We start from the raw sequence: 12150 nt of genomic DNA, 5'->3' as shown, positions 1-12150 counted from the left end.
CTCCAAACCCCCCTCCCTACAAAATTAATTATGCTGCGCCCCGGTGGGATGGTGTCCGTGGGGCCAGAATCGGCCTGGGAAGGGTGACCATGCTGGGTTGGTTTTTTACAGGGGTTGGCCTTTGCAGCCAACCCCCATTGCACATGGCCACATTTTGTGCACACTGTTATGTAGTTATAGGGGTTGGTCGCAGGCCAGGCCATGCGGCCAACAGCAGTGGTGGTTGGATTATTGTTTAGTGATCAAACAAACCAACAAATTTCTTAAGCACCCTAGTCACCCGGTAGGGTCTCAAGGCGCTGGAGGTTGGGGGGGTTACTGCTTGAAAAGCCATGTTTTGAGATGCTTTCCGAAGGTTAGGAGTTCCTGGGTCTTGCGTAGGTTGGTGGATAGGGAGTTCCAGGTTTTGGCGGCGAGGTGGGTGAAGGATCTGCCGCCGGAGGTGGTGCTTTGGATCCTGGGGACCGTAGCGAGGTCAGCGGAGCTGTCAAGTTGGTTTGTGGAAGTTGATTCGTTCGTTGAGGTAGGCTGGTCTGGTGTCGTGGAGGGCTTTGTGAGCATGGGCAAGGATTTTGAAAATTATCCTTTTATTGATGGGCAGCCAGTGTAGGGATCTGAGGTGGGTGGAGATGTGTTAGTGGCGAGGGAGGTTGAGGATGAGACGTGCGGCTGCATTCTGGATGCGCTGGAGTTTTCTCTGAAGCTTGGCTGTGGTCTCTGGGTAGAGGGCGTTGCCGTACGTAGTCCAGTCTGCTGCTTATGAGGGCGTGGGTGACCGTTCTTCTTGTTTCTAAAGGAATCCATTTGAAAGTCTTGCGTAGCATGCAAAGGGTGTTGAAGCAGGAGGATGATATGGCGTTGATTTGCTGGGTCATGGAGAGAGGTGAGTCCATTATGATGCAGAGATTGCGTGCGTGGTGGGTGGTGGGTGTTGGGGGTGGTCCAAGGGTGGTGGGCCAACAAGAGTCTTTCCATGCTGTCTTGTTGGGACCGAAGATGATCTAGGTTTTTTATGAGTTCAATTTGAGATGGCTTGCTGTCATCCAGTTGGCGATGGCGAGGAGTCCTGTATGTAGGTTATTCTTTGCAGTAGATGGTTCCTCGTGAGGGAGATGATGAGATGGGTGTCGTCAGCGTATGAAATTATGGTGAGGCCTTGGGGCGGATGATGTCCTGGGCTGTGTGGCGAATTCAATTATTGAAGAGGCATGTGTGAAGGGTTTGGTGGCATACGGTGTCGAAAGCTGCAGAGAGGTCTAGGAGGATGAGGCCGACGGTATAGCCCTTGTCCAGTCTGGTCCTGATGTCGTCTGTACAGGTGATGAGGGTGGTCTCGGTGCAGTGGTTTTTGCGGAATCTAGACTGGTAGACGTTGAGTATGTTGTTGTCTTCTAGGAAGCGAAACAGTTGTATGTTTACTATCTTCTCTATGACCTGGGAAGGGGAGAAGAGAGATAGGTTGGTAGTTTGTGAGGAAATTGATGAGTTACCTTACGTAAAAAAATTCACTGAAAAAAACGATGGTTACAGGGAGGTTATAGCTAGGAAAAATCATTTTATTTAAACATAGTTAGGCTCACATTTTAAACATACAAAACCATAGAAATTCACCTGTTATAGTTAGTTACCTCAGGTAACTAAAATATGTGCCTTAAGGTAACTTTAACTCACGCCCTCGCCATGCACTGTTAACTACCTCACAAATTATGGCACTCATGACACATTTGATAACATCATTGATAGTATCAATGTAATATTTCCAGTAAAAAAAGATTACGACAAAACTGCATATAGGGGCATGAGTTATAGTTACCTGAGATAACTATAACTGGTGATTGTCTATGGTTTTGTATGTTTAAAATATGAGCCTAACTATAACGTCCCTGTAACCTTTGTTTTTTTCAATGAAAAAATATATCTGCACATATTTAAGGTTTTAAGTTCAGGGTACGGTAGCGCTTTTATGTTTATAGTTGTGTAGGGGTTTAGGAATGGGTAGGAGTATAGGGTAGTAAAGATATTTTAGGGTTTAGGGATGGGTAGGGCATAGTACGGTAAGGGTTTAGGGGTGGGTAGGGGTAATTAAAAAAGAGGTCTCCCCAAAAATATAAAATGTGTCTGTGTATCACTGAAAAAAAACAAAAGTTACAGGGATGTTATAGTTGGGGTCTATTATAGTTATCTCAAGTAGTTATAACTCGCAACCTCACCATGCACTACAGGTCAATTTCTTTGGTTTTGTATGTTTAAAATGTGAGCCTAACTATAACATCCCTGTAACCTTCGGTTCTTAAGTGTGTGTGTATGTGTGTGAATATATATATGTTCGATGGCGTGTGTAGCTGCAGATACACATACTGTGCATTATCCTGCCATCTAGTGTTGGGCTCGGAGTGTTACAAGTTGTTTTTCTTCGAAGAAGTCTTTTCGAGTCACGAGACCGAGGGACTCCTCCCTTTCGGCTCCATTGCCCATGGGCGTCAACTCCATCTTAGATTGTTTTCTTTCCGCCATCGGGTTCGGACGTGTTCCTCTTCGCTCCGTATTTCAAATCGGGAAAGTTAGCTAAATATCGAAAATTCAACGGTATTGTTCTCGTTCTGTACCGGTTTAGTGTTATTGTATCTGCACCGATCGCAGAAGCGCTCCGGCGGCCCTTCGGGGCTTCCGTTCTTCAGCGGGGCCTGGTCGGCCCAACCACATCCATTGTCGAAGACTAATGGACCGGACCCCCTTCCGCTTCTGTCCGAAGTGCCACTCGAAGTATCCTTATACAGACCAACACCTGGTCTATAATCCGTGCTTATCACCAGAACACAGGGAGGATACTTGTGAGGCTTGTTGAGCGTTTCGATCTAAAAAGACCCTACGTGATCGACGAGCAAGAAGACTGCTAATGGCGTCGACACCGAGAGAACAACTCGACGTCGAGGAGGAGGAAAGAATTTCCATCCAGGGGACGGACTCGGACGAATCCGAAAGTGAGCGACCCATGACGATGCAGAAAACAGTGAGTAAAACTGCCCTGTCCAAAGCTCACACAAAGATCGTTAAGGCCAAGGGGACGCCACCACCAGCAGGCCATGGCTTAAACCATCGAAAAGAAGGTGACCAGACATCGGCACCGAAAAAGGCCAGAGATTTGCCGAAGACTTCCGACTCCGGTCGAGATTCCGGCACCGAACGATCTCGACACCAAGAGTTCGACTCACCCAAGGTGAGAAAAATAATGTCAGCACCGAAAAAGACTTTATCGGAAACATCAGTGCCAAAAAAAGCGGCTTTGGAGCCGTAAAGAAGCTCTTACACAGAAGAGCAAGGACTTTCCAGCCAAATGCATGAAAAACACAGATTTGAGCAGGAAATAAGTATGGATGAACCAGACCATACGCAAAGGAGGTTGCATATCCAGAAAGAGACTGGAAAAATACAAACTCTTCCTCCAATTAAAACCAAAAGAAAACTGGCATTTCAGGAGACAGAAATGCAGCCGAAGGCGAAGGTGGCCAGAGAAAAAACCACACCACCAAGGTTTTCTCCACAACCTTCCCCACTACACTCACCACAGCTGTCTCCGGTGGGAACACCTCCAATGCAGTCACCTACGCATACAGGGATGACACAGGATGATCCTGATGCATGGGACTTATATGATGCACCAGTATCAGATAACAGTCTGGATTGTTACCCAACAAAGCCATCACCTCCAGAGGACAGTACTGCATATACGCAGGTACTATCCAGGGCAGCCACGTTCCACAACGTAGCAATGCATTCTGAGCCAATAGAGGATGATTTCCTGTTCAACACCTTGGCATCCACCCACGCTTCCTACCAGAGTCTGCCAATGCTCCCGGATATGCTCAAACATGCAAAACAGGTATTCCAGGAGCCAGTTAAAGGAAGGGCTATCACGCCGAGGGTGGATAAGAAGTACAAGCCTCCCCCAACGGATCCTGTGTTTATAACACAACAACTTACACCGGACTCGGTAGTTGTAGGAGCAGCAAGAAAGAGGGCAAACTCTCAATTGTCAGGAGACGCTCCACCGCCTGACAAAGAGAGTAGAAAGTTTGACGCAGCAGGCAAACGAGTGGCAGCACAGGCAGCCAATCAATGGCGGATCGCTAATTCGCAAGCCCTACTTGCTCGCTACGATAGGGCACACTGGGACGAGATGCCGCACATTATACAACACTTGCCCAAAGAACACCAGAAACGTGCCCAGCAGTTTGTGGAAGAAGGACAGGCAATATCCAACAACCAAATAAGGTCCGCACTAGACTCGGCAGACACGGCAGCACGAACGGTCAACACTGAGGTAACTATTCACAGGCATGCATGGTCAAGAAGCTCTGGATTCAAGCCAGAAATCCAACAAGCGGTGTTGAACATGCCTTTTAACCAAGAACAATTGTTTGAGCCAGAAGTGGACACAGCAATTGAAAAGTTAAAGAAAGACACGGACACAGCCAAAGCCATGGGCGCGCTCTACTCCCCACAAGACAGAGGCACATTTAGAAAGCCACAATTCAGAGGGGGTTTTCGAATGCAAACACCAGAGCCTTCCACCTCTCAAACCAGACCCACCTATCAGGCACAATACCAGAGGGGAGGGTTTCGTGGCTCATATAGAGGAGGACAATTCCCAAGAGGAAGGGGAAAGTTCCAGACACCTAAAACAAGCCAAACTAAACAGTGACTCCAATGTCACAAAACCCCAACACTTATCACCAGTGGGGGGGAGACTTACCACATACTATCAGAACTGGACACACATTACCACAGACGCATGGGTCCTAGCCATTATCCAACATGGTTATTGCATAGAATTCACAAATTTCCCGCCAGAGTTTCCCCCAAGGGCACACAATCTGTCCAAACAACACTTAGACCTATTACAAATAGAGGTTCAAGCACTATTACAAAAACAAGCAATAGAGCTAGTACCCAACCATCAGAAAGGAACAGGCATCTACTCACTAAATTTCCTAATTCCAAAGATGGACAAAACGTTAAGGCCTATCTTAGATCTCAGAACACTGAATCTCTTCATAAAGTCAGACCACTTCCACATGGTAACACTTCAAGATGTGGTTCCCTTACTAAAAAAGGAGGACTACATGTCAACATTGGATCTCAAGGATGCGTACTTTCACATACCCATCCATCCTTCTCACAGAAAATACTTAAGGTTTGTAATACACGGCGTACACTATCAATTCAATGTGTTACCGTTCGGGATAACAACAGCCCCAAGGGTATTCACAAAATGCCTAGCAGTAATAGTCGCTCACATAAGGAGACAGCACATGCACGTTTTCCCATACTTAGACGACTGGCTAATAAAAACCAACACTCAACAACAGTATCTTCTTCACACGCAATACGTTATAGAAACTCTACACACACACGGGTTCTCTATAAATTACCAGAAATCACATCTGCAACCATCCGAAATACAACAATACTTGGGAGCAACACTCAACACAAGCAATTGCCACTCCAAGTCCACAAAGGGTCCAAGCGTTCCAAAATATAACATCAAGCATACAATCAAACCAACACTTCCCAGTAAGGTTTGTAATGAAACTTCTAGGCATGATGTCTTCATGCATAGCCTTTGTCCCAAACGCAACATTACACATGCAGCCCTTACAACAGTGCCTAGCAAAACAATGGACACAAGCACAGGGTCAACTTCAAGATCTAGTGTTGATAGACCGCCAAACACACTTCTCGCTTCAATGGTGGAACCCTATAAATTTAAACCAAGGGCGGCCATTCCAAGACCCAGTGCCTCAAGCTGTGATCACAACAGATGCTTCCATGCTGGGGTGGGGAGCACACCTCAACAAGCACAGCATACAGGGTCAATGGGACAATCAACATAAACAACTTCACCTAAATCATTTGGAACTGCTAGCAGTGTTTCTAGCATTAAAAGCCTTTCAACCACTGGTATCCCACAAACACATTCTTGTCAAAACCGACAACATGACAACAATGTATTCTCAACAAACAAGGGGGGACACACTCGTCACAACTGTGTCTCTTAGCACAAAAAAATTGGCATTGGGCAATTCACAATCACATTTGCCTGATAGCACAATACATCCCAGGCATTCAGAACCAGTTAGCCGACAATCTCATTCGAGATCACCAGCAAACTCACGAATGGGAAATCCATCCCCAGATCCTACAGGATCACTTCCTCCGCTGGGAAACACCAAACATAGACCTATTCGCAACAAAAGAAAGCGCAAAATGCCAAAACTTCGCATCCAGGTATCCACACCCTCAGTCCAAGGGCAATGCACTATGGATCAGTTGGTCAGGGATATTTGCTTACGCTTTTCCCCCTCTCCCACTCATTCCTTATCTGGTCAACAAACGAAGTCAAAACAAACTCAAACTAATACTCATAGCACCAACCTGGGCTCGCCAACCGTGGTACACAACACTGTTGGGCTTATCAGTAGTACCTCACATCAAATTACCAAACATACCAGATCTGTTAACACAACACAAACAACAGATCAGACACCCGAATCCAGCATCGCTTAATCTAGCAATCTGGCTCCTGAAGTCTTAGAATTCGGACATTTAAACCTTACACAAGAGTGTATGGAGGTCATTAAACAAGCTAGAAAACCTACGACAAGACATTGTTACGCAAACAAATGGAAAAGATTTGTTTACTACTGCCACACTAATCAGATTCAACCACTACATGTCTCCACAAAGGACGTTGTAAGCTACTATTTACACTTACAAAAGTCTAATCTAGCATTCTCTTCCATTAAAATACATCTCACTGCAATATCTGCCTATCTGCAGATTACACATACAACATCGCTTTATAGAATCCCAGTCATCAAAGCATTTATGGAGGGATTAAAAAGAATCATACCCCCAAGGACACCACCAGTATCTTCGTGGAACCTTAATATTGTATTAACACGACTCATGGGACCACCATTCAAACCCATGCACTCTTGTGAGATGCAATACTTAACTTGGAAAGTAGCCTTCCTAATAGCTATCACATCACTTAGAAGAGTAAGTGAGATACAAGCATTTACTATTCAAGAACCCTTTATACAAATACATAAACATAAAGTGGTTCTCCGTACAAATTCCTACCAAAGGTCATATCACCATTCCACCTAAACCAAACTGTGGAATTCCCAGTCTTCTTTCCGCAACCAGACTCAGTAGCCGAAAGAGCCTTACATACATTAGACATAAAGAGAGCACTAATGTATTACATTGACAGAACAAAACAATTTCGTGTTTGTAGCCTTCCAAAAACCTCATGCAGGTAATCCTATATCCAAACAAGGCATTGCCAAATGGATAGTAAAATGTATTCAAACTTGCTATATTAAAGCAAAAAGAGATCTACCTATTACACCAAGAGCACATTCCACTAGGAAAAAAAGGCGCCGCAATGGCTTTTCTTGGGAATATACCTATGACGGAAATTTGTAAGGCAGCCACCTGGTCTACGCCTCATACATTAACTAAGCATTACTGTGTAGATGTGTTAGCAATGCAGCAAGCCACAGTAGGACAGGCCGTATTAAGAACATTATTTCAGACAGCTTCAACTCCTACAGATTAAGCCACCGCATTTTGGGGAGATTACTGCTTATTAGTCTATGCACAGCATGTGTATCTGCAGCTACACATGCCACGGAACGGAAAATGTCACTTACCCAGTGTACATCTGTTTGTGGCATGGGACGCTGCAGATTCACATGCACCCTCCCCAGGAGCCTGTAGCCATTATTAGTTGAATGAAAATTGTAAATTTGTAAATAAATATTATTTTAATACACGTTATTATGTACATACATACCTACTCCATTACAAGGGCACATCTAGTATACTCACAACTCCTACCTCACCCTCTGCGGGGAAAACAATCTAAGATGGAGTCGACGCCCATGCGCAATGGAGCCGAAAGGGAGGAGTCCCTCGGTCTCATGACTCGAAAAGACTTCTTCGAAGAAAAACAACTTGTAACACTCCGAGCCCAACAATAGATGGCAGGATAATGCACAGCATGTGAATGTGCAGCGTCCCATGCCACGAACAGATGTACACTGGGTAAGTGACATTTTCCATATATATATATATGTGTGTGTGTATGTATGTATATGTATATATATGTTCGATGGCATGTGTAGCTGCAGATACAAATGCTCTGCATAGGTCCTGCCATCTAGTGTTGGGCTCGGAGTGTTACAAGTTGTTTTTCTTCGAAGAAGTGTTTTTGAGTCGCGGGATCGAGTGACTCCTCCTCTTAGGCTCCATTGCACATGGGCATCAACTCCATCTTAGATTGTTTTCTTTCCGCCATCTGGTTCGGACGTGTTTCTTTTCGCTCCGGTAGTTCGAGTCGGAAAAGTGCTACAAACTCTCTAATTCGTCAGTATTGTTTCAATTGCGTAGCATCTGTCATCGACACTTCGGTACCGGCTATTCCAACTCCTTTACTTGCCCTTCGGGGCACCCGCGCCCAACTCGGGCCTGGTCGGGCCGACCAAAAGCCTTGTTGAAGCCTCATGGACCGGACCCCGTTTCGTTTCTGCCCTCAGTGCCACGCCAAGTTCCCTTATACGGACCAACATCTTGTCTGTAACCTGTGTCTATCTCCAGACAACCGAGAGGATGCTTGTGAGGCCTGCAGTTCCTTCTGCTCGAAGACTCTACGAGACAGAAGAACGCGAAGGTTGGAAATGGCGTCGAGAAGCACCGAACGCCTTGACGTGGAAGAAGAGGAGATTATGCACACTGCAGTCTCTGTTCGGGGGTCCGACTCCGAGCAAGAGTCAGAGGAGGACAGACCAGTCACTGCAGGACAGCACGTGAGTATGCCTGCCCCTGTCCAATCCAAGCCCAAACACAAGGCCTCGGGAACGCCACTGCCGGAAGGCCATGGCTCCACCCGAGTTAGTTATCACAAGTATATATAACTCGTGCCCTAAAGTTAATATAACTGCCGCCATGCATAGTGCTCAATGATGTCATTTCATATGTTGCAGTGATGTCATCAAATGTGTCATACATGTCATGAATGTCCTCCCCATGCCCTGCTTATACCCTCACATATTACATTACTCATGATATCATCAATGACTCTATTCATAACATCCCTAATGAGATCTGAAATTACATAATTGATGACACTGTATGGCAGGGTCGTGAGTTATAGTTACATACGATTCTATCAGTGCTGTTTATAGTTTAAAACCGAAATATAATGTATAATGCTTTGTCATTGGTGTAAATCTTTTCAGTAGTTTTTGAGAAATTAAGGTTTAAAATGTATGTATATTCCACGCTGCAGAAGGTCCAGAGACCTGACATATCTATGGATAAGAGCTGATTGGCTGCCACAACATCAGCAAAAATGATTCTTCAGAACCTGGGGACTCAGTCCCCTGTCTAGCAAAAAGAGTAAAATACTTATATGGGTACTGAGGAGGGGACCAGAGGACGCTGGGCCAAAGGCGCATATACATATATATATATATATATATATTATATATATATATATTTTTTTTAATTCAACAAAAGAACGAACACACACTCTTTCTCTCTCTCTCTTTCTTTCTTTCTTTCTTTCTTTCGAAAAGAGAAAAGAGAAAACCACCACAAAAGGAAACATGGCTGGCTCCATGACCCCGACACCCGTTCCAAAGTCCTCTCACCACCCTTTTCCAAAGTGCACTTAGTGTTACACCAGAAAATATAGATATAGAAAAAGGAGTTAATTTGCATCAGGACCTGCTCATTTATTAGTCACTGCTCTAGGCAATGCTCTAAGACTTTTCAATTGTGTTTTTGATGTTGGTGTGGCACCACCAAGCATTTTCTTTGTTTGTTTTTAAATGTTGGGCGTGGCGGGGGCGCCCGCAAGCAGTGGCTGCGCCCACCTATATCTTTCACTCATGCCCTAAAATAACTATAAATCGTACCCTCTCCATGCACTGCTAATTGCCTCACATATTACATCAGTGATAACACTGCATGGCGGTGGCACGAAGTAGGTACTTTAGGGCATAGATTATTGTTACGTGAGATAACTATAACTGGTAAATTTCAGTGGTTTTGTTTACAACGTTGTTTTAACTAACGTTTTCACCTAAGCATAACATCCCTTTAACCTTTGTATTCTTTGTATTTCTCTGTGAATATATATATGTGTGTGTGTATATATATGTATATATATATATATATATATATATATATAATCATTTGTTTCATGGTCAGCAAAAATAGTTTTTTTTTTTGTTTTTTGTTTTTTTTTGCCCTTGATTTTTCTTCAGCAGTTTTTTGATTTGAAGAGGAGGGAATGAAGGTGATGAAATTGATAAAGGGAGCTGTAAGGATTTTCCTGACATTTTGCTGGTAGATTTGAATTAATCCATCCTTAGATGTAGAAAACCCACACTTTAGTAGAAGAGACAAAATGCTTGGCAGAAATTGGAATAATTGTCATAATTTTTTATTTTTTTAAGCAGTGCTTGTTGAGCTACAGTTTTGTCCTCATAAGTGTAAAATTGTTCCCTGTTGCCTTACAAATGTCATGCAAATTGTAAATGAAAGTGAAATGTGTTCACTTTTTATTAAAATGCTTGTTTCTTTTTGGTACTACTGTAGGTTCTGCTTGGAGCACGGACACTTCAGGAAGAAGCAGCAGCTGGCTTGTCTTGCGCAACCTCACACCCCAGGTAAATTTTATTTTATTGTGTATAGAATCCTACCTTATTGTTGATAGCTGAAAACTACATACAGCTTATCCACAATCATTGGTTTTTCATTTATCCGAAATCCTGAATAGCCTTGCACATGTACGATATTTGGAGCCTTTTTTAGAATCAATGATATTTATTCTAAAATATATTTTTATATCCCAGTTTTCAAAATGCTACACTACCAGCATTGTGCTTTTTTATTCTGCTGTAAGTAGCCAATTCTGATAGCTTTGAATCAGTCTCCTAAATCATGTGGAAATGAAATCTATTTCTAATGCACGAAATTGAGCTATGTAGGCAATATTTTATAAAGGTGAAAATGAAACACACCATCTTCAAGGATTGGTGTAAATCTACACTCGGCAATACTATCATGTTTGGCCTCTTGGTTGTTTTTTTATTGTGTGCCGGATCTTGGAACACAAGGTTCCACCTTTACTTCTAATTTAACATTTTGGCACCTCACTCAGCATTTCTTTGTTTTTGTGACCTCTGTGGCGACTTCTAACTGGCATTTTCGTATTTTCTCAAAGAATTACTGTCATGGATTTACGTTAAATGGTCTTCATGGAACAAAAAAGAAAAATCTATGAAATATTTCTAGCTATCGTAACAAAGTGTAAGTTCTTTTAAGGACACAGAGGTGAGGTTTATGCTATTACTTTCTTAACTTTACTTTCACAGCAGCCAACTTAAAACAACAATAAAGACACAATATACTGTGAACCACTGGGAAGAGGAAGAAGTTCAGTTAAACCAGTCAGCTACACGAATCTCCCTTCATATTCCTCAGTAGACTCTCTTTCTTTCTGCGGTCAAAGCCGGAATTTAAGTGTTTTAATCCTGTTTGGAAGACTCCGTTCCTGCAAGGTAACTAACGAACCTTTACAATTGTGGAAAAAAGCAACTAGTTGATAAGCAGTGTACATAAGATGAGGCACAGCAACCCTAAATGTGTAAACATACAAGAAACGAATCAAGGTCACATCTATTGCCTCGATGGCTGAATATTAAACAAGCGTCAGGTGGGCTAACACCTTATTGAGGTCCCAAGGAACTAAATACCTTGGGGGACAGCTGAATTCCTCTGAACAGTTTTCTAACTCATGGATGCTCTCCTACTGGATGGCTGCCAATGTAAGTCTGCCCTGATGACATCGCCAAACAAAAGGTATTGACAGATCTTTAGGCTGTGCCTTCCAAAGCAAGAAAGGCCAGGATATTCAGGATGTGGACATGTCTCCAGAACCAAGTGGTGAAAGTTCCTGCAGGATCCCTGTGGAGATCTGGAAACGGGGGTAGATGGATTGGAAAATTCCTAGAAAGTTCCATCAGAACCATAAACCACACTTGAGAACTCCCGGTCGGAGTTACCAGCACT

General features: G+C 43.5%; 1 protein-coding gene across 12 annotated transcripts in view; it reads left to right on the top strand.

Moving 5' to 3' along the window:
* Positions 1-12150, top strand: part of TNRC6C (trinucleotide repeat containing adaptor 6C) — a 700889-nt gene that overhangs the window by 630466 nt on the left and 58273 nt on the right. For all 12 annotated transcript variants that reach the window (XM_069200257.1, XM_069200259.1, XM_069200258.1 and 9 more), the window contains one exon: positions 10675-10745. In XM_069200257.1, coding sequence (XP_069056358.1) covers positions 10675-10745 — 71 coding nt within the window. The remainder of the gene's footprint in view (positions 1-10674; positions 10746-12150) is intronic.

This window comes from Pleurodeles waltl, chromosome 7, assembly GCF_031143425.1.
Source record: "Pleurodeles waltl isolate 20211129_DDA chromosome 7, aPleWal1.hap1.20221129, whole genome shotgun sequence".
NCBI classification, from domain to species: Eukaryota; Metazoa; Chordata; class Amphibia; order Caudata; family Salamandridae; genus Pleurodeles; species Pleurodeles waltl.
This window is presented reverse-complemented; position numbering and strand designations above follow the sequence as displayed.